Source organism: Bos taurus, chromosome 25 (genome assembly GCF_002263795.3).
Source record: "Bos taurus isolate L1 Dominette 01449 registration number 42190680 breed Hereford chromosome 25, ARS-UCD2.0, whole genome shotgun sequence".
NCBI lineage: Eukaryota > Metazoa > Chordata > Mammalia > Artiodactyla > Bovidae > Bos > Bos taurus.
The window spans coordinates 29,053,605-29,077,114 of NC_037352.1; the positions used below are offsets into that span (position 1 = coordinate 29,053,605).

Genomic DNA, 23,510 nt, shown 5'->3' on the forward strand with positions numbered 1-23,510 from the left:
TCACCCACACTTTGGTCAAACACATCCTCTGTGGAGCCTGATTCTGTCACAGGGCGACAGTCCAGAGAGTCAAGCTGACCCTGGACTCTTGGCAATAGCGTGTCAGTAGACACACAGTTTCCTCCAGAGTTTGGAGACTATTTCTCCATCTGAGCATCACTGATGTGGCTGTCTTGTGTTCAGGACCATGCTCTATAAGAAATTTGGAGCTGGAGGCACTACTGCGACCTCAAGTGGGCAGAGCCACCTGGTGTGGAAATGAGAGCAGAGGGAACAGCAAAAGCCCACTTCAGGTGCTGGACGGGCGATGGGGAGAAACGGGCCTCTTCAGCAGCCCCTCCAGCTGCCCTGTGGTCCATCACCTTTGAAGAGGAGTGGAGGGAGAGTCACTCACCAGGAGGGCTGGGGTCCAAGCTGCTTTAGGAGCAGAGACGGGGAGGGGACCCTGCCGTGGGTGTGTCATCCCCTTCTTGCCGTCACTCAGAATGGAGACATTTCCAGAAGGCAAAGCGTGTCAGTGTCAGCTACGGACTCGGAGTCACATGTCCACCCCATAGGGCTGGCAGGAAGTGGGAAATTCCTTCCAGACCGTGGTGGTAAATAGGTGCTCCATCTCAGTTTGGGTGTGACTCTGGGTTTTCATCTTTCTTCTGAGTGGCCACTGCATTCCAGGGGGAGTTTGCAAAGGCTGAATCCTGTGTTACAACCCAGTCCAGGAGCTGATTTGAACAATACCTTATAGAACAAAGGGATTCCCTGGTGGCTCAGAGGTTAAAACGTCTGCCTCCAATGCGGGAGACCTGAGTTCGATCCCTGGGTCGGCAAGATCCCCTGGAGAAGGAAATGGTAACCCACTCCAGTATTCTTGCCTGGAGAATCCCATGGACGGAGAAGCCTGGTAGCATACAGTCCACGGGGTCGCAAAGAGTCGGACACGACTGAGTGACTTCACGCACTTTCACTTTACAGAACTAAAGAGTGCAGTGCTTTCCTCCTCTCTGTGTCCTCGTGTCCTCTGCCCCAAGTGCAGGGACACCTGCCTGAGTCCAGATGGTGCTGTCCCAGCCTGACACCCACTGTTGGTTGGTTTGTTTTTCTTTTTTCCAGTGCTCTTACCAGTCTCCCATTCCTTGCCCAACCTGTGCACCTTGTTTGAGCCTCCGGGTGTACCTGCCTCTTTGTTCATGGTTGGGGCGAGGGACTCCTACAGCCTTTCATTTCAGTCTCACTGTTTATTCTTCATATGGAAAAAATCTTGGAGCAGGAAGGACTTTAGAAGTCTCCCTGGTGTTGCCTGCACTTCACATCTGGGTACCATTGGCAGGCTGATGGTGGGACACACCTGTGAGGGTCTCCTTTTTTAAAATATAAATCTTTTAAAACTTTTTTAAAACAAGTTTTATACTTTATTATTATTATTTTAATTTTTGACCATATTCTACCGCATATGGGATCTTAGTTCCCCAGCCAGGCATCGAACCTGTATCCCCTGCATTGGAAGGTGGAGTCTTAACCACTGAACCAATGAGGAAGTTCCAGGAAGGTCTCCTTCTTAGACAGAGGAACCTGTGTTGCCCATGATATAGCACCAACCACAAAACAAAAGGTGCAGGCAGGAAGTTCTGTAGCTCTAATGACATTGCATGACCTTGCCACATGAGGTTCAGGGCACACTTAGTAAATGGTTATATTTTTATGTATGGATGTGAGAGTTGGACTATAAAGAAGGCTGAGCACCAAAGAATTGATGTTTTTGGAGTGTGGTGTTGGAGAAGACTCTTGAGAGTCCCTTGGACTGCAAAGAGATCCAACCAGTCCATCCTAAAGGAAATCAGTCCTGAATATTCATTGGAAGGACTGATGTTGAAGCTGAAACTCCAATACTTTGGCCACCTGATGTGAAGAGCTGACTCATTTGAAAAGACCCTGATGCTGGGAAAGATTGAAGGCAGGAGGAGAAGGGGACAACAGAGGCTGAGACAGTTGGATGGCATCATCGACTCAATGGGCATGAGTTTGAGTAAACTCTGGGAGTTGATGATGGACAGGGAGGCCTGACATGCTGCAGTCCATGGGGTTGCAAAGAGTCGGACATGTCTGAGTGACTGAACTAAACTGATACTTTTATGCTGCACCGAGATAAATGTATGAGCCATGTGGGTGGGACTCTGCCCCAGAACATATCCAGATGCCCCAGACTACAGGGGTCACCACCGTGACAAATGTAACCATTTCCACCCCTGGTTGAGAAGCGCTGACCCACTGATCTTCCCCGCAGCCCTCTGTCTCGGGGGCATGATGCCTCCTGAAGATGAGCAGAGGAAAGAATAGACGTGGGCCTGTCCCACTGTCTTCTCCCCAGACGAGAAAGGTCTGTGTCATCAAATTCATTTCACACCTTCTGTGAAATTTGAAATAAGTTAGTATTCATCCAAAAGCTGGTCGAGGAAGAGGTGGCCTCCAGCTGTGCAGGTCTCCAGCTTCAGGCAGGGATGGGACCTGGGGACAAAGGTCTGGAGACCATAGCACCCAGCAGAGAGCAGAGGCTCCATCCTTTCAGCAGGCGCATTTTATCTGATCAAGGATTCGGGACTTGCCTAGAGGCACAGGGCCCCCTGAGGTTCCTCTCTCAGCAGGAAAACACATTCAATTTCTCAGCTTTTTCACCTTGAAAAGGTAGAGAATTTGATCATGGGAGGTTTCATTGCACTGAGAGCGCTTCCTGGGCTTCTCACAGATGTGGTGGGGGCGGTACTGGGTGGGGGAGCAAAGGTATGCAGGGAAGTCTCTGCTTTGGAGCCAGTGAAAGAGTCAGTTATTCATTCAGCAAGTGTATGTCCTGCATCCAGCTGGGACCAGGCTGTGTGAGAAGACAGGGTGTAAATGCTGTGTAGGGCACCGTGCATGCTCAGAGGCCTCACCAGCTACTGGCAGAAGCTGATAAGCAGACAAAAGTAACTCCCAGTGGAAGAGCAGCGATAAAGAGTTCTGAGGCTCCAGGGCTGCCCGCCTTCGAACCCTCTGAACTGGTGGAGGGAGGGGGGCATCTAGAGGGTCCAGCTTGCAGCCAATACTGCATGCTCCTTCCTCTGAGTCCAACTAGGAGAGATGACCCCCCAAAAGGCCAGGGGAATCCTTTGACTCACCCCACCATCTATATCAATTCCCCAGAAGAGAAAAACAGAAAGTATCCTGAGAGAAGGATCTTTGTTGGAGCCACGGAGCTACCTGTCTTCTATGACCCATCAATTCCTCTGTTTATGCATCTATTTATTTTTTAAATCAATTTTTATTGGAACATAATTGCTGTACAATGTTGTGGTTTTACTGCAAATTGGATCAGCTATACGTACACGTATATCCCTTCTTTTTGGATTTCTTTCCCATTCAAGGTCTCCACAGAGCACTGAGTCGAGTTCCCTGTGCTTACACAGTGGGTTCTCATTAGTTCTCTCTTTTATACATAGTATCAATTATGTATGTATGTCCATTGCAATCACTCAGTGCACCTATTTAAAGATGATGATTCCCAGTGTACGATGAAGGGGAGAGCACAGAAGGCTTGGATGTTTCACCACCACGGTGGGCAGCCGCATGCTGGGAGAAGAGTCTCCTTTTTGAACTAAAACTTTATATACCTTTGTACAAACATAGGTATATATGAGTGAACATATTTACCTATATACCTTGAGTGAACATTGGAATCCTCTGGAGAGCTTGTCAGATATAGGTTCCTGGGACCCACCCCTAGAGCCTGTGATTCGCAGGTCTGGGATGGGGCTTTGTTGTTGTTCAATCGCTCAGTTGGATCCAACTCTTTGCGACCCCATGGACTGCAGTACCAGGCTTCCCTGTCCTTCACCATCTCCCGGAGCTTGCTCAAACCCATGTCCATCGAGTTGGTGATGCCATCCAACCATCTCATCCTCAGTCATCCCCTTCTCCTCCTGCCTTCAATCTTTCCCAGCATCAGGGTCTTTTCCAACGAGTTGGCTCTTCGCATCAGGTGGCCAAAGTATTGGAGCTTCAGCATCAGTCTTTCCAATCAATACTCTGAATTGATTTCCTTTAGGATTTGTCAGGTGAGTGTATGCTCCTCTGTTCGGTCTCATTACAACAAAGATTTGGAGTGACGGACATTAAAGCCCTCGGTGAGTCACAGCTCTCGGGTCTTGGACAGACCGTGTTATAGCTTTTAGACAAATCAGTGTTACAGCTCTATTTTATTTAGAAGATAGCAGGAGAATCCATCTTCAAAGCGTGAGGGCATGCCAACCCAAAGACGTGAAGAGAAGAGAGTGGAGGAGCGCACCAGCGCACGGGAAAGAGAGAGAGAGATAGAGAGCCCCCGCCTTTTGGCTCCTCTTTTTATATGTTTTTTTCCTCCCCCTGGGCCTGCCCTATGTAAATTGGGCTAGCCAGGAGTGTTGTTTGTTCTACTTGAGGTCCTCACTCTGGTCCTTGGACCTTCTTTTGTTCTATTCTCGTGGGCTTTTCCCTTCCTTGTCTTTTAGCCACCGGCCATTCGGGACTCCTGTTTCCTATTCTAACTACCTAACAGATTCAACTCTGGAATAGGGATGGAGCTGGAAGTTTGCATTTCCAACTGGTTTCCAGATGACTGCTGGTCCAGGGAACACACTTTAGAATTGCTGGGCTAGATGAATCAGGGATGAACAGCCATCTTCCTGCTTTAGGAGAACCAGGCTTCCTGAGCAAGATGATCTGTATCACAAAGCTGCAGCTGAGGAATGGCTGTAAGACTTGTGCACTGAGCTCACAGACACACACACAGTGCCTGATGCTCAGTCAGAATCCCCACAACCATCTGGGCAATAGGGCCCCAAAACATCCTCATCACTTTCTCCATTGGCAAATCCAGCATTTGGTTCACCAGTTTTTCATTTGTGTATTTAGAAACAATAATAACCATAGCACTGGATTAATTACAGTTTAGCAAGTCTAAGGAAAAGAGAGCAGAGAAGGAGTTATCATGTGAGAATTGTAGAAGAGGTCTGTCACATGTTCCTTAATATTTTAATCTTTAAAAGTGATGCAATGGGGGGTGGGATGAATTGGGAGATTGGGATTAATTTATGTGCATGTGTAAAACAGATAGCTAGTGGGTAGCTGCTGTATATAGTACAGGGATCTCAGCTTGGTCCTCTGGGTTATCACAGAGGACCCTATTGGGATAGGGCTGGGGTGGGAGGGAGGCTCAAGAGGGAGGAGATATATGTATATACATAACTGATTCAATACATTGTATAACAGAAACTAACACAACATTGTAAAGCAACTGTACCCCAATTAAAAAAAAAGTGATGCAAGAGACTTTTAGATCTTTTTTTTTTTTCAGAGCAGCAACCATAACCTTGGGCAGGAGCACAAAAGGAATGGATAAATAAAATAATAATATAATACATAATACAATAAATGATATAAAGTAATAAGATTAGGGAAGGAAACAAAATTACTCTGCAGAATTAAAATCTTCCCTAGAGATAGTAGGAACAGAATTAACAGTACATTAAAAAAAAAAGAGTTATATGAAATACAAAACAAAGTGATGAAAATTATTAGAGAAAAGATGAAAACTTTGGAAACAAAGAATAGAAATCTAAGAAGCATTTGTGTTCTGGATAAAGGAAGTATCAGATAGAACAGGAGAAAGACAAGATCTAAAGTGGTTGTCAAGAAACAGGAGGCAGAAAATGACATGAGTGTAAAAATTATTAATAAAAGCCTGCTCATGAAACTCCAGCCAAGATTAATGCAAAGACATCATTTAGCAGAGTATGGAAGACATTTATTTTTAGTTTCACAGATAATAAAATATTCCTACTAGTATCTAGGTAGAAAAAAAAATTATCTTCAAAGTGAGCAGTTAGGCCAATCTCTTTGCTTCTCCCCCACAATAAATAACACTGGAACTAGAGACATTCCAAAGGAGCTTGAGGGGAAATTTTGTGCAGTTCTAGAATTTTCTACGAGACTAAGTGGTCTATCATGGGAAGTGGAGAATGGAGCTAAGTATTTTCAGATTATAAGAACTCAGAAAAGGTAATGTTCACAAATGTTTCATTGTCAAACATTTTTTTTAAGTTTTGTAGCAGATAATTGGATGGAAATCAGGGACTTGGGGTTGAGAAAGTCATAGAAAAGTGCAACTGAGCATTGAAGTCAATTAAAATACAATGAAGCAGCAGTAGCTGTTAGAAATGTTGTTACAAAATTAAATGTGGATGCCAAATACTATTCTAGAACAAGATGAAAATAGTAGAAAACGTGCCATGATAAATCTCAAATTAAACTTACAAAGACTTTAAAGTGTAGGGTAAGAGATAGGAACATGAAGGTTTATGAGTTTTCTTATCATATGTAAAGAAAGATGAGAAAATGCAATTCAATTTCTTGAATTTGATAATATAAGAAATTATGAGTTAAGTAATGCATTTGATAAATGGAAAGATACCCACCACTATAATCAAAACGAGGAACACTCTAGGTTTTCTTTTTATAAAAGACAAAAGGCAAGGAAAGCATAAGGAAGATCTGAAGGCTAGAAAGCAGGGGATAAAACAATGAAAGTATAGTCAAATTTGTTTAAATGATAGATGAAAATGTAACTAGACTCCACCATTGAAGGCAAAGAATCTCGTTAGATGTTTTTTTTAATCCAACTCTATTGTCTTTATAAAGAATATGCTTTTTTTTTTGAAGTTTTAAAAACATTTTTATTGAAACAGTTGATTTACAATGTTGGGTCAGTTTCAAGTGTACAGAAAATGACTCGGTTATATATATACATATATATACACACATATATATGTATATATACTATATATTTATTCCTTTTTAGATTCTTTTCCATTATAGGTTATTATAAGATATTAAATATAGTTCCCTGTGCTCTACAGGAGGTCTTTCTTTATTGGTTATCTAATTTATATATAGTAGTGTGTATATTTTAATCCCAGACTCCTAATTTATCCCTCCCAAGAGCCATGCCTTTTATTTTTCAGCTTAATTCTCATGAGTCTTTATTTCCTTCAATGTTTAGGATAATACCTGTTACCTAGTAAGTTAGGTGTTCCTTTTATGTTGTCCTCATTGGTTGTAAATTGTTTCCTGGTTTTTTTGAAAATAAAAAATGTTTTATTTTATTAACATGTTTCTTATTTAATATGTGGAACATGAATTTTTAAAAATTTTATTGGAGTATAGTTGTTTTACAATGTTGTGTCAAGTTTCTGCTGAACAGCAAAATGAATCATCTGTGCATTTACATGTATCCCCTCTTTTTTGGATTTCCTTCCCTATTAAGTCACCAGAGCATCCAATAGAGATCCCTGTGCTACACAGTATGTTCTCATTAGTTACCTATTTTACACATAGTATCAATAGTATATATGGGTTGATTCCAATATCCTAATTCATCTCACCCTCCCTCTCCCCTTGGTATCCATGCATTTGTTCTGTCTATGCCAAGAATCATACCTTTATAAAGAGATGTGTTTAATATAACATGAGAGGCATTTCTTTCAATAGCCTCAGATATGCAGATGACACCACCCTTATGGCAGAAAGCAAAGAGGAATTAAAGAGCCTCTTGATGAAAGTGAAAGAGGAGAGTGAAGAAACTCAACATTCAAAAAACTAAGATCATGGCATCCAGTCCCATCACTTCATGGCAAATAGATGGGGAAACAATGGAAACAGTGACAGACTTTATTTTCTTGTGCTCCAAAATCACTACAGATGGTTGCTGCAGCCATGAAATTAAAAGACACTTGCTCCTTGGAAGAAAAGCTATGACAAACCTAAACAGTGTATTAAAAAGCAGGCATTACTTTGCCAACAAACGTCCATCTAGTCAAAGCTATGATTTTTCCAGTAGTCATGTATGGATGTGAGAGTTGGACCATAAAGAAAGCTGAACGCCAAAAAATTGATGCTTTTAAACTGTGGTGTTGGAGAAGACTCTTGAGAGTTCCTTGGACTGCAAGGAGATCAAATCAGTCAATCCTAAAGGAAATCAACTCTGAATATTCATTGAAGGACTGATGCTGAAGCTGAAGTTCTTTGGTCTCCTGATACAAAGAGCCAACTCACTGGAAAAGACCCTGATGCTGGGAAAGATTGAAGGCAGGAGGAGAAGGGGACAACAGAGGATGAGATGGTTGGATGGCATCACTGATTCAATAGATATGAGTTTGAGCAAGCTTCGGGAGATGGTAAAGGACAGGGAAGCCTAGTGTGCTGCAGTCCATGGGGTTTCCAAAGAGTCAGACACAACTGAGCAACTGAACTGAAGAGAGACATTTAATAGAAAACGCACACAGAGAGAAAACAAGCATAGCCATGCTGATGTAAAAATTGACTTTTTTCAAACAGAAAGCACTGAAATATTTTTTAATAATGGATTGGGTATACTTAAAACAAGATACGCCACAATTCTATACCCATTTCTAATGTGTGGATTTTTTTCCCCCACCACAAAGCAATTCTCCATCATTAGCTGGGTGTCCTACCATTCAACTCAATTCTGACACTATCTACCCAAAGACAGTATCAGATTCCAGAAATTAAGGGCTCGATCTCACAAGACTGCCCACCCACTCCACTACCTCAGATGCCAATCACAAGTCCAGGTTGTCACCTGTACTTCTAACTGACTGGCTATAAATCAAATGTTCCCACAACCCACTCCTTGGTTCTATTAATTTGCTAGAGCAGCTCACAAAACTCAGGAAACCAGTTTACTTACTTGTTGCTGTTCAGTCACTAAGTTGTGTCCAACTCTGAGACCTGGGTGGACTGGAGGACACCAGGCTTCTCTGTCCTTCACTATCTCCTAGAGTTTGCTCAAGCTCATGTCCATTGAGTTGGTGATGCCATCCAATCATCTCATTCTGTCTCCTCCTGCCCTCAATCTTTACCAGCATCAGGGGCTTTTCCAATGAGTATCAGGTAGCCAAAGTATTGGAGCTTCAGCTTCAGCATCAGTCCTTCCCATGAATATTCAGGGTTGATTTCCTTTAGGATTGACTGGTTTCATCTTGCAGTCCAAGGGACTCTCAAGAGTCATCTCCAGCACCACAATTAGAAAGCATCAATTCTTCAATGCTCAGCCTTCTTTATGGTCCAACTCTCACATCTGTACATGACTACTGGAAAAACTATAGTTTTGACTATATGGACCTTTGTTGGCAAAGTGGTGTCTCTGTTTTCTAGTACACTGTCTAGGTTTGTCATAGCTTTCCTTCCAAAGAGCAAGCATCTTTTAATTTCATAGTTTCAGTCACCATCCACTAATCCACCATCCAATAATTTTGGAGCCCAAGGAAATAAAATCTGTCACTGTTTATACTTTTTCCCCTTCAATTTGCCATGAAGTGATGGGACTGGATGCCATGATCATTGTTTTTTGAATGTCGAGTTTTAAGCCAGCTTTTTCACTCTCCTCTTTCATCCTCATCTAGAGGCTTTTTAGTTCCTCTTCACTTTCTGCCATTAGAGTGGTTATCACCTGTATATCTGAGGTTGTTGATATTTTTCCTGGCAATGTTGATTCCAGCTTGTGATTCATCCAGCCCAGTATTTCTCGTGACTTGCTAGATTGCCAGTTTATTACAAGACTGTTAAAGGATACAAATTGATGGCCTGATGCATAGGGTGATATAAAGGCCCGATGCATATGGTGAACAAAGAGGCATCTACCTCATGGAGCTGGGGGCCTGGCATGGCAGAGCATGGATGCATTCTGGTTTACTAACTGAGAAGGTCTCTGAACCCCCTCCTTCTGAATTATTATGAGGTTTCATGACATAAACATGATTGATTAAATCACTGACCATGAGTGAGTGATTGAACATCCAGCCCTTCTCCACTCCCTGCATAGCAGGAGATAAGACTGAGAGTTCCAGCTATTTATGACTGATTCTCCTGGTGACCATCTCCATCTTTTGTCTGTCTGTCAGAGATTTGCTCAGTCATGTCTGACTGTTTGCAACCCCACAGACTGTATGTAGCCTACCAGACTCCTCTGTCCATGGAATTCTCCAGGCAAGAATACTGGAGTGGGTTGTCATTCCCTTCTTCAGGGGATCTTCCTGACCCAGGGATTGAACCTGGGTCTCCCACACTGCAGGCAGATTTTTCACCATCTGAGGCACCAGGGAAGAGGGTTTCCAAAAGTCATTTCAGTAACATAAACTCTGTTGTGGATGACAGGGGCTTGTTATGAATAACCAGATACCCACTTACAGTTCTCAGGAACTGAGGACAAGAGACCAAATACGATAACAAAGATACTCCATTGCTCTTCTCACTTAAGAAATTCCAAGCGTCTGAGGAGCTGTGAGTCAGGAACAATGGACAGAAGACCAAAATATATACTTATTATAATTCCTAATATCATGCACACTTTGCCCATTCTATAATGGGGGCTGCCCATCTGTTTCTCTTGATATCCTCCCAATGCCTGGGCTTTTTCGTATTCAGTACACTCTTCCAAGGTGTTACCATCCTTTCTGATGACTTTTATTTTCATCTGTATGCGAATGACTGTCAGGTCATCAGCCCATATCTGTGCGACCTACTGCCTCTTGGGCTATTCTGTTAGGTTATCCCTCTCGAACTGCCAATGACCACATCCACGAGTTCACATATCACCTTTCTCTTCAAGATTGTTCTCCCTCTGTTCCCATTCAGCTGAACACGAAACCTGGTGTTATCTGACCAGTTCATTCACCTTCAACCTCCACACACAGTGACTCACCTTGTCCACCTCTTTCTTACACAGCTCTTGAATGCTGTCAGATCAGATCAGGTCAGTCGCTCAGTCATGTCCGACTCTTTGCAACCCCATGAATTGCAGCACGCCAGGCCTCCCTGTCCATCACCAACTCCCGGAGTTCACCCAGACCCACATCCATCGAGTCAGTGATGCCATCCAGCCATCTCATCCTCTGTCGTCCCCTTCTCCTCTTGCCCCCAATCCCTCCCAGCATCAGAGTCTTTTCCAATGAGTCAACTCTTCACATGAGGTGGCCAAAGTACTGGAGTTTCAGCTTTAGCATCATTCCTTCCAAAGAAATCCCAGGGCTGATCTCCTTCAGAATGGACTGGTTGGATCTCCTTGCAGTCCAAGGGACTCTCAACAGTCTTCTCCAACACCACAGTTCAAAAGCATCAATTCTTCGGTGCTCAGCCTTCTTCACAGTCCAACTCTCACATCCATACATGACCACAGGAAAAACCATAGCCTTGACTAGATGGACCTTCGTTGGCAAAGTAATGTCTCTGCTTTTGAATATGCTATCTAGGTTGGTCATAACTTTCCTTCCAAGGAGTAAGCGTCTTTTAATCTCATAGCTGCAGTCACCATCTGTAGTGATTTTGGAGCCCAGAAAAATAAAGTCAGCCACTGTTTCCACTGTTTCCCCATCTATTTGCCATGAAGTGGTGGGACCGGATGCCATGATCTTCGTTTTCTGAATGTTGAGCTTTAAGCCAACTTTTTCACTCTCCACTTTCACTTTCATCAAGAGGCTTTTGAGTTCCTCTTCACTTTCTGCCATAAGGGTGGTGTCATCTGCATATCTGAGGTTATTGATATTTCTCCCGGCAATCTTGATTCCAGTTTGTGTTTCTTCCAGTCCAGCGTTTCTCATGATGTACTCTGCATAGAAGTTAAATAAGCAGGGTGACAATATACAGCCTTGACGAACTCCTTTTCCTATTTGGAACCAGTCTGTTGTTCCATGTCCAGTTCTAACTGTTGCTTCCTGACCTGCATACAAATTTCTCAAGAGGCAGATCAGGTAGTCTGGTATTCCCATCTCTTTCAGAATTTTCCACAGTTTATTGTGATCCACACAGTCAAAGGCTTTGGCATAGTCAATAAAGCAGAAATAGATGTTTTTCTGGAACTCTCTTGCTTTTTCCATGATCCAGCAGATGTTGGCAATTTAATCTCTGATTCCTCTGCCTTTTCTAAAACCAGCTTGAACATCAGGAAGTTCATGGTTCACGTATTGCTGAAGCCTGGCTTGGAGAATTTTGAGCATTACTTTACTAGCATGTGAGATGAGTGCAATTGTGCGTTAGTTTGAGCATTCTTTGGCATTGCCTTTCTTTGGGATTGGAATGAAAACTGACCTTTTCTAGTCCTGTGGCCACTGCTGAATTTTCCAAATTTGCTGGCATATTGAGTGCAGCACTTTCATAGCATCATCTTTCAGGATTTGGAATAGCTCAACTGGAATTCCATCACTTCCACTAGCTTTGTTCATAGTGATGCTTTCTAAGGCCCACTTGACTTCACATTCCAGGATGTCTGGCTCTAGGTCAGTAATCACACCATTGTGATTATCTGTCGCCATAGCCCACAGTTAAAAAATGATTAAAGAAGACAGTTCTGGTGATATCAGCAAACTTTATTTAATGCTTCATGAAGCAGACAGTCTCCATTCTGAGAACACCACCATGGGGCAGAAGGCAGGAAGCTTTTGTAAGATAAGAATAAAGAACAAAGAAGAGAAATATAGGAAATAGCAGATTGGCTGGGGTCACAAGGTCACCCTTGTTTGGGATGAGAAGGCCCAGAGTTGGGTTGGCATTTGGTAATTGGCTGACTGGACATCCTGGGTTTCTGGTCAAGAGAAGTGTTTACAGGGACATGAAAGTTATGTAGGTTTTGATTTGCTAATGTGATGCCTCAGGTAGAAGTGGCTTCATCTTGGGCCTGGCAGCTTCCCCAATGGCTCATCAGTAAAGAATCCGGGAGATGCAGTCACGGGAGATGCAGGTTCAATCCCTGGGGTCGGGAAGACAAACAAACAACCAAGCTGTGGGTGGACCTAGAGATTATCCTACTAAGTGAAGTGAGTCAGACAGTGGAAGACAAATATCCTATGATGTCACTTATATGTAGAATCTTAAAAAAAAGATACAAACGAACTTATTTACAAAATAGAAACAGACTCACAGACATTGAGAACAAACTTACACTTACTGAAGGGGAGAGGGAGGGAGGGATAAATTAGGAGTTTGGAATTAACAGATGCATGCTGTTATATATAAAATAAACAACAAGGACGTCCTGTATAGCACAGGGAACTATATTCAATATCTTATAAGAACCTATAATGAAAAAGGATCTGAAAAAGAACATATATATATACACACTCACACATATATATGTATATGTATGTGTGTGTATAACTACATCACTTTGCCCCACACCTGGAACTAACACAACACTGTAAACCAACTATACTTCCATAGAAACAACAGCAGCAACTGAGCTCCTCATCATGGCATACAGGTGTTTATTGACTAGCACCACAACCACAATTCTCACGTCATCCCCGAAACCCTTCTGCTCCAAGTCCTTAGACGAACTCAACATATGGCTGTATGATGGACATTTCCCAGGGGTTCCAAGCCATCCTGGGCTGCCCTTGTCACAGCCAGTTATCCTACTGAATCGAAATCGCTCGTTTGCTTGCCTTTTGAGAGCAGGATCAATGTCTTGCTCATCTCTGTGTCTCCATCACAGTGTCTGGTGTGGAGCTGGCCTCCATAACCATTTGTTGAATTAGGAACTCAGTTGTCTTGCTATGAAGAAGAGCCTCATTTAAAAAATATTAGGACTAAAAAAACAATATATGGAGATGCGATTCTTTTCCACAGACTGTAATGCATTACTCATGGTCTTTGACAATTCAAGTCAAAGAAAGTAAGGTTACAGGAGATACAGATTATACTTATAAGGCTACATAATATAATTAACAAGGGCAACTATATTTGTGTAATTAACTCTACAGAGATTTTACCATATTGGGAAACTGCTTAGAGTCCTAAAAACAGCAGATGTACAGGCTACATTCTTTAATCGTGATCCACTAGAAACAGAAGAAACAACAAAAATCACACCTAGAAGGAAGACAAATAGGGTTAAAAATACAAAGTGAGATATAAGAAGTATTGAGAGAAATGTAAAATTGTGGTACTCTTGTGCATGGTTCCATGCTAACAATAATGAAAACCTTTCTGCTGGGTTTCTGAGAAAGGACATAATTTCAAAATTGACTCAAGAAAAATGGATTGCCCATGATGGAAAAAAAACTTGTTGGCACTGTGCCCATACTGTTTTATAGTGACTTCTTTCAAACTTGTAAAAGATCTATTATGACAATATAGAAAACATGGAATTCTACTCAACTGATTTTGCTTAAACCATAGTATTCTAACATTCAACCTGACCCAGAGAACCAAATTAAAGGAAAACTATAGATTTCTGGAATCTCCATTTTTCCTTCTCTTTTTACAGCCCTTGAAGTTCTTTTCACCTAATACCTGAATTTCAGCAAATTCTCAGCTGGGGAGAATTTTTCAGACACTGCAGTCCTTCGATTGGTCTTCCAGGAACTGGCTGCTCATTTTCTCAGAGTCTCTTTGATGTTGTCACTCTTAGTCTCTAACCGTGGCAGAGGGACCCCAAATTTCCCATCTGTGAGGTCCATCATCCTCACCATACATTTTTCCAGGCTTCTCTCAACATCCAGGCTAACAACCACACGTTCTCCTCTCAAATCTAAAGGGAGATGATGTCATGGGTCAACCCTAAGTGTATCTCGGAATTCACTTTCACAGTCAATTAAACTGTGATGCAGAAAACAAATCCACTTACACACACACTCCCCCTTCAATTATTCTCACTCATATAAATGGCTTTGAGCTTGAGTCATTTAGGTTTCCAGCAAGTTCCAGTAACCCCATTTAATTTGTCAATTAAATTATTGAAAGGAAGGTGGCAATCGCTTTACAAAGAAATCAGGGAGAAAGAAAATGTCTTTTTTAAAAAGATAATTTAAAAGACATTTTCAAAAAATGTCTCAAACTTCCTTTCATTATGATCCAGTCTAACTTCAATCATTGACTTCTGAATTCAGTCTTGGGTGAGTTATCCTGCAGAAATCCCAATGTCAGGCGTAGTGGCTGACAACCAGGGTTTATTTCTCACTCAAATTACATGCCCCCTGTGGATTAGCTCCTTGTTGCATTCACTCTGGGGGCCAGGATGAAGGAACACCCCCTATTTATGTGCTTTTGTGGCAGAAAAAAAAGAGAAATGGCAGGACACACTGATGGGTTTGAAACTTTTCCTCAGAATTCCATCACTTTCATATACAAATTTCATTCTCATTTTATTGGCCAAAGCCTGGTGCGAATGGGCAGGGAGACATCCTCTGACAGGAAAGGGGAATAAATCATTGGAAATAATATAACCCGTTACAGCCCACACTCTTTTCCTAAATACTCACTTCCCTCCCTTCAGACACAAAAAGCATTCATCCCCTCCCCAAGGAAGACACTTGGAAGTCCCACCCAAGGACAACGGAAGACTCAAGATCTAGAATCTCAAGATGTAGGTGACTTCTCTTGATCTGAAGACATATGAGCTTATGGAGACAAATTACCCTCCCCTGCCACCATGCACACACATGCATAATAATGGCAGAGTTGGGCTAACCACCAAGAACGTGCTCATCCAGAAAACAAACAATGGAAGATACACATCAGCCAAAGCCTCAGAGCAATTCTGAAATCCTGTTGAACAGACCTTGGGGTGAAGAATGTTACTTGATTAGATTAGACCCTAGTTCTGTTTCCTGGTGGCTCAGGTGGTAAAGAGTCTGCCTGCAATGCAGGAAACCCGGGTTTGATCCCTGGGTCAAGAAGATCTCCTGGAGAAGAGAATGGCCACCCACTCCAGTGTTCTTCCCTGGGGAATTCCATGGACAGAGGAGCCTGGTGGCGCACAGTGCATGGGGTCTCAAAGAGCCGGACACAACTGAGAAACTTTCACTTTTTGGAGGGCTTCCGTGGCGGCTCAGATGGTAAAGGATCTGCCTTCAGTGCGGGAGACCTGGGTTCATTCCCTGGGCTGGGAAGATCCCTGGAGAAGGGAATCGCTGCCCACTCCAGTATTCTTGCCTGGAATATTCCATGGACAGAGGAGCCTGGCAGGCCACAGTCCATGGGGTCATGAAGACTCAGACACAACTGTGTAAGTCATGTAGGAGGGTTCCCTTTTCTCCACATCCTCTCCATATTTATTGTTTGTAGATTTTTTCATGATGACCATTCTGACTAGTGTGAGGTAGCAAAGCTTTTGCACAGCAAAGGAAACAATAAACAAGATTAAAAGACAATCCTCAGAATGGAAGAAAATAATTGCAAATGAAACAATATGACAAACGGTTAATCTCCATGATATCTAAGTAGCTCATACAGCTCAATATCAGGAAAACAAAGAGCCTAATCAAAAAATGGGCAGAAGACCTAAACAGACATTTCTCCAGAAAAGACATACAGATGTCCAATAAACAAATGAAAAGATGCTCTACATTACTAATTATTAGAGAAATGCAAATCAAAACTACAATGAGGTATCATCTGTTTATTTCACTCTGAGTTGATTTCTTTCTTATAGATGAGCAACCACTTGCAACTTGCAGCTAGACCCTGCTGCACCCAAACTTTTTACCTAAAGCCACAGACTTATTCAATATGTATCCACCCTCTGAGTTATCACAGGCAACAGTTTTACCAAATGTTTTGCTACTGCGTAACATGGGTTGAAGAAAGTAGGGAAAACCACTAGATCATTCAGGTATGACCTAAATCAAATTCCTTATGATTATACAGTGGAAGTGAGAAATAGATTTAAGGGCCTAGATCTGATAGAGTGCCTGATGAACTATGGACTGAGGTTCATGACACTGTACAGGAGACAGCGATCAAGACCATCCCCATGGAAAAGAAATGCAAAAAAGCAAAATGGCTGTCTGGGGAAGCCTTACAAATAGCTGTGAAAAGAAGAGAAGCAAAAAGCAAAGGAGAAAAATAAAGATATAAGCATCTGAATGCAGAGTTCCAAAGAATAGCAAGAAGAGATAAGAAAGCCTTCCTCAGTGATCAATGCAAAGAAATAGAGGAAAACAACAGAATGGGAAAGACTAGAGATCTCTTCAAGAAAATTAGAGATACCAAGGGGACATTTCATGCAAAGATGGGCTCGATAAAGGACAGAAATGGTATGGACCTAACAGAAGCAGACGATATTAAGAAGAGATGGCAAGAATACACAGAAGAACTATAAAAAAAGATCTTCATGACCCAGATAATCACAATGATGTGATCACTGACCTAGAGCCAGACATCCTGGAATGTGAAGTCAGGTGGGCCTTAGAAAGCATCACTACGAACAAAGCTAGTGGAGGTAATGGAATTCCAGTTGAGCTATTTCAAATCCTGAAAGATGATGCTGTGAAAGTACTGCACTCAATATGCCAGCAAATTTGGAAAACTCAGCAGTGGCCACAGGACTGGAAAAGGTAAGTTTCATCCCAATCCCAAAGAAAGGCAATGCCAAAGAATGCTCAAACTAACGCACAATTGCACTCATCTCACATGCTAGTAAAGTAATGCTCAAAATTCTCCAAGCCAGGCTTCAGCAATATGTGAACCATGAACTTCCTGATGTTCTAGCTGGTTTTAGAAAAGGCAGAGGAACCAGAGATCAAATTGCCAACATCCACTGGATCATGGAAAAAGCAAGAGAGTTCCAGAAAAACATCTATTTCTGCTTTATTGACTATGCCAAAGTCTTTGACTATGTGGATCACAATAAACTGTGGAAAATTCTGAAAGAGATGGGAATACCAGACCACCTGACCTGCCTCTTGAGAAATCTGCATGCAGGTCAGGAAGCAACAGTTAGAACTGGACATGGAACAACAGACTGGTTCCAAATAGCAAAAGGAGTATGTCAAGGCTGTATACTATCACCCTGCTTATTTAACGTATATGCAGAGTACATCATGAGAAACGCTGGACTGGAAGAAACACAAGCTGGAATCAAGATTGCTGGGAGAAATATCAATAACCTCAGATATGCAGATGACACCACCCTTATGGCAGAAAGTGAAGAGGAACTCAAAAGCCTCTTGATGAAAGTGAAAGTGGAAAGTGAAAAAGTTGGCTTAAAGCTCAATATTCAGAAAACGAAGATCATGGCATCTGGTCCCATCACTTCATGGGAAATAGATGGGGAAACAGTGGAAACAGTGGCTGACTTTATTTTTCTATGTTCCCAAATCACTGCAGATGGTGACTGCAGCCATGAAATTAAAAGACACTCCTTGGAAGGAAAGTTATGACGAACCTAGATAGCATATTCAAAAACAGAGACATTACTTTGCCAACAAAGGTTCGTCTAGTCAAGGCTATGGTTTTTCCTGTGGTCATGTATGGATGTGAGAGTTGGACTATAAAGAAAGCTGAGTGCCGAGGAATTGATGCTTTTGAACTGTGGTGTTGGAGAAGACTCTTGAGAGTCCCTTGGACTGCAAGGAGATCCAACCAGTCCATTCTGAAGGAGATCAGCCCTGGGATTTCTTTGGAGGGAATGATGCTGAAGCTGAAACTCCAGTACTTTGGCCACCTCATGGGAAGAGTTGACTCATTGGAAAAGACTGTGATGCTGTGAGGGATTGGGGGCAGGAGGAGAAGGGGACGACAGAGGATGAGATGGCTGGATGGCATCACTGACTCGATGGACGTGGGTCTGGGTGAACTCCGGGAGTTGGTGATGGACAGGGAGGCCTGGCGTGCTGCGATTCATGGGGTCGCGAAGAGTCGGACACGACTGAGCGACTGAACTGAACTGCACTGAACATGGGTTGTTATCTTCCCAGCCACCAATACCATTTTCTTTCTTTTTTAATTTTGGTTGTACTGGCTCTGTGTCACTGTGTGCAGGCTTTCTCTAGTTACAGAGAGCTGGGGCTACTCTCCAGTTGTGGAATACGGGCTTAGTTGCCCCAAGGCATGGGGGATCTTCCTGGACCAGGGATCAAACTGGTGTCCCCTGCATTGCAAGGTATACTCTTAACCACTGGACCACCAGGGAAGCCCCCAATACTGTTTTCTTATTTCCCACTGCCTGCCTGACACGGGAATCCACACATCATATTTTAGAATTTTTGTTATGGTAGCTTCTCATTTCTATGTACTAATTTCTGTATTGTTGACTCAAACCAAGTTATACCATAGTAATAAAGAAGCCCCAAACCTCTGTGGCTAATAATGACAAAGGACATTTCTTACTCACATTACTTTTCTTTTATGGGCTGTCTTCTCCACTTTATCCTCATTCTGGGACCTGTTCTTTTTAGGGCATGCTGTTCTCATCGAAGAAGGAAAAGGTCACAGACTAGAACCACATGATGGCTCTTAAAGTGTCTAATCGATAATACCCTATGTGAGTTCTACTCTCGTTTCATTGGCCAAAAAAGTGATAGAACCAAATCTGATAGAAATGGAGTGGAAAGGTTAATCTCCCTTGCGGGGGAAGAACATAAGTGGAAACGTTACACCTTTTTCTCAGCTGTTCTGCATAAACATGACTTTGAACGTGCAAACGTGCATTTTATCTTGTTAGAACAAGATACATACTTAGAGCAAGATGAGAGTTGCTGATTTCTTGGAAGGTTTAAAACTTTCTAGAGACATATGCATTGTCTGAAGTGTGACACAACTCCAAAGTACGCGAGGTGTGGAGGGGTGATAGCAGATGGCTGGATGAGCAGGAAGAAGCCAAACGAGCAGGTGGCGTGTTTTTCACCAGGAGTCTCGATGGAGCGGGGAATGTCGCACTCCCTGAATTCTGAGAAGTTCCTGCAAGTTCACAAGTGTGCTTGAAGCTGAGTGTGGCGGAAAACTGCTCATCTGATGTCTTGAAAAGCTGGGACAAGTTTGCGTAGAGGAGGCTTGGGACTTGCTAGTCATGTCCCAGGTGGCGCTAGTGATGAAAAACCCATCTGCCAAGGCAGGAGATGTAAGATGTAGAAGATCGAATCGCAAGACACAGGTTGGGGAAGATCCCCTGGAGGAGGGCAGGGCAACCCACTCCAGGATTCTTGCCTGGAAAATCCCATGGACAGAGGAGCCTGGTGGGCTACAGTCCATGGGGTCACAGTCGGACACGACTGAAGCAACTACACATCATACATCATGCCCCAAGCTAAGTTCTCACCACCGTGTGCCCAGACCTTCTCATGCCCCTTTTATCTCCACAGTTCGACATGCAGAGGATAACTCTGGAAGAGTTGAAGCACATCCTCTATCATGCCTTCCGGGACCACTTAACGATGAAGGACATTGAGAACATCATCATCAACGAGGAGGAGAGCCTGAATGAGACCTCGGGGAATTGCCAGACAGAGTTTGAAGGCGGTAAGTACCCTTGTTTTTTTAATCATCAGTATTTAGTTTAAAAAGTAAGTGTTTATTTTATTTTTTATATTTATTTATTTATTTGACTGCATGGGGTCTTGGGCTTCCCTGGTAGCTCAGATGGTAAAGAATATGCCTGCAATGTGGAAGCCGTGGGTTCAATTCCTGTGTTGGGAAGATCCCCTGGAGGAGGGCATGACAATCCACTCCAGTATTCTTGCCTGGAGAATCCCCATGGACAGAGGAGCCTGGTGGGCTACAGACCATGGGGTCACAAAGAGTTGGACTGAGCACATACATGGGGTCTTAGTTGCATCACGCAGGGTCTTCTATCGTGGTACACAGGCTCAGTAATTGAGGTGCTTGGGCTTGGTTGCTCCACAGCATGTGGGAGCAACTTAGTTCCCCGACCAGGAGTTGAACCCACATCCCCTACATTGCAAGGTAGATTCCTAACCACTGGACCACTGGGGAAGTTCCCAGTAAGTACCTTTGCTTCTGCTCTCTGCCTGCTTTAGAAGAGGCCAACGCCTCCACATCCTCTGGATGAAAAATGTGTTTACAGACTCCTGGGGTGAAGTGGCCATGGATGGAACCCACAAATCCAGGACCAAAGCTAAAATATTCTTTGTGCAAAGATGCAGTAGGTTTCTGTTTTTTCTATTTTTCCCCCAAACTCTGAATTTTTGCAAGACTTGTGTTGACCCTTCCTTCCTTTGGTGACTCTGAGGTCTGTGACTTGCTGAGGGGCTTAGTGATGTGGGCCTTTAGTTAGTGGGGGCCGCTTGGGTGGTGCAAAGAGCCTGTTTGAGCTACTGGATGAAGTCGAGTGGCTAATTGTGTGACCTTGGGCAAGGGGTGTAGCTTCTCTGAGTGTGTATCCTCACCCGTAAACATCGAGGTAGTTACATCTACTTCACAAGATCCTTAGAAATGGATTACTTTTATGCTATGGTCTCTGAACACACTGGCCAAAAAAAATAAAAGCCATGCTCATGAGAAAAACTTTGATGAACCCCACCAAGTAGTTACAGAAGAAATAGCTTCTCCTAGGGCCAAAAATGAGATCATGAGAGGTCATTTCTTTTAGGTTCATGAAAGAAAAATAAAGCCTACCTTATTCCCTAATCAGTAGAGAGTTCCAGGGAAGTTAAATAATTGAATCCCTCTTTCCAACTTTGAAAGTCAGAGCTGTTAAAACTCTGATGTACAGATATTTTTTAAAATTACCTTAAAACAGCATAGCAGGCTACCAGCAATTTTTAACTTAAGGTTGAGACTTTTTAAAAAGGTCTACTACTTTCTTCTGGTTTTTTTTTTTTTTTTTTTCCTGAACATATTGCAACAAGCCAATATGTGCAGATGGTAAGCTGTCACAGAAAGACCAGAATGCAATTTGGTTCCCTGGTCTTGGAGTTGCTGCATTAGAACCGGCTGAACCCCACAACAGGCAGACGACATGGGGCTGAGTTGGTCCTGGGCACCTGTGGGCCCTGTCTGGGCTGAACTGTTGCGGGAAATGGCTTATCCTCCGTGACAGCAAAAGTAACCGAAGTCTGGGAACTAGGCAGGGGATTGGGGTAAACTTAAGAGCAATGCACCCTTGTTAACGGTGTTCACATTTAAAGGTTTCAAAAGTGCTGGCTTCCCAGGTGGTGCCAGAGGTAAAGAACCCACCTGCCAATGAGGGAGATGCAGGTCAATCCCTGGGTCAGGAAGATCCCCTGGAGGAGGGCATGGCAACCCACACCAGTATTCTTGCCTGGAGAATCTCATGGACAGAGGAGCCTGGCCGGCTACAGCACATAGGGTTGCTATGAGTCGGACACGACCGAAGTGACTTGGCATGCAGTGTACACAGCGAACAAAACCCACTTGTGGTTCAGAAGGTGCCTTGGTCACCCTGCCTGGGACCTGGGCCATAGCATCAATGACTGCATTTGGAGTTGGAGCCACACAGACCACACTAGGGCAGGAAGGTCACAGCCAATGCCATTTACAGCTGGGCAGGCAGGGGAAGTGGGAGGATGAACAACGGTGAGGAGGGCAGGGATTGGATTAAAATTTCATATAACAGCAGGCCTGGCTTCTCCGTTCCATCTGGTTCTTAGCTGATAGACTCGGTGCTCACACAGTAGAAGCATTGGGGGGTGGGCCCCAGCTGTCAGACACACTCTTGAGATGGGTAGGAAGAGTATTTCTGGGCATTGCTTTTTTCCACAAGAGCCTTTGTTTATGGATCGGTGTTTTATTCAGAGAAATGTCGCAAGTCTTAGTAATTTGAGAAAGGTCAGACTGCCCTGGGAAATCATCTGAACTCTAAGCACTGTCTTTTTATTACCCAAAAGCTCATCTATTAATAAAATAAATGGCTGACTTAGGGGTTTCCTGGGTATGCTTTAATGATTAGTTCATATAGGATTAGCCACAGTTCCCATTTAGGGGTGATTGATAAGGACCAGGAAACTGTGCTTTAAAATTCATGGTCTTATTTAATAAAAGAAATATTATTTGTGATTAGCACCTTGCTTTCTTGAGTGACCTATGTGACCTTGATCACACAATCCCTTTTATGTATTTTCACGTCAGAGAGGGTTTTTAAAGTACGTCAGCGCTTTTTGGCCCCAAACACAACCTCGTGTGTTTAGTGGTAAGATTTTTCCAACCTGGGATATGATCCGTGTCCCCGGTGCATTTATTTAATGCCTGCAGCCCTCCCCAGATTCAGGAAGGAGCCTCCCCGATTTCACTCTGGAAAGAGACGGACACACAGACACAGAATTCACCCTGGTGCCCCAGGACCGAGAGAGTCCATTTGAGACCTTGTGGTGACCTTGGCCTTCTCCCTTCCATCTTTCCCCTATGCCTGCTGCCCACAGACAGGGGCCTGTTGGCAGTTTGAGCCTCTCCCTGCTTCTACCGCCGTCTGATGGCCTAATTGCATGGCTTAGGCTTCCTGAATCTTCTTGGCCTTCAGCTGTTTGGGCTGACGCATCCTGCCAGCGGTCAACCTCTTCCTGTCTGCTCTCACCCTTGATCCAGGCTGCACACTCGCCTGTCCAGTCCCTTCACCTGTAGCCTGGCTGACATCTCAGAATCCCCCTCCAACCTGGCAGTATCCACCATCACACATCTTGGTTGGTAAATGCAGCATCTAACTCTGAAGGGACATGGTGGTTTCCTTTCTTTCTTTCAGT

General features: G+C 43.3%; 1 protein-coding gene across 3 annotated transcripts in view; it reads left to right on the top strand.

Annotated features, from left to right (window-relative positions):
• CALN1 (calneuron 1) overlaps positions 1-23,510 on the top strand; it is a 462,160-nt gene that overhangs the window by 417,408 nt on the left and 21,242 nt on the right. For all 3 annotated transcript variants that reach the window (NM_001206115.1, XM_005224934.5, XM_059881397.1), the window contains exon 5: positions 20,157-20,313. In NM_001206115.1, the coding sequence (NP_001193044.1) occupies positions 20,157-20,313 (157 nt within the window). The remainder of the gene's footprint in view (positions 1-20,156; positions 20,314-23,510) is intronic.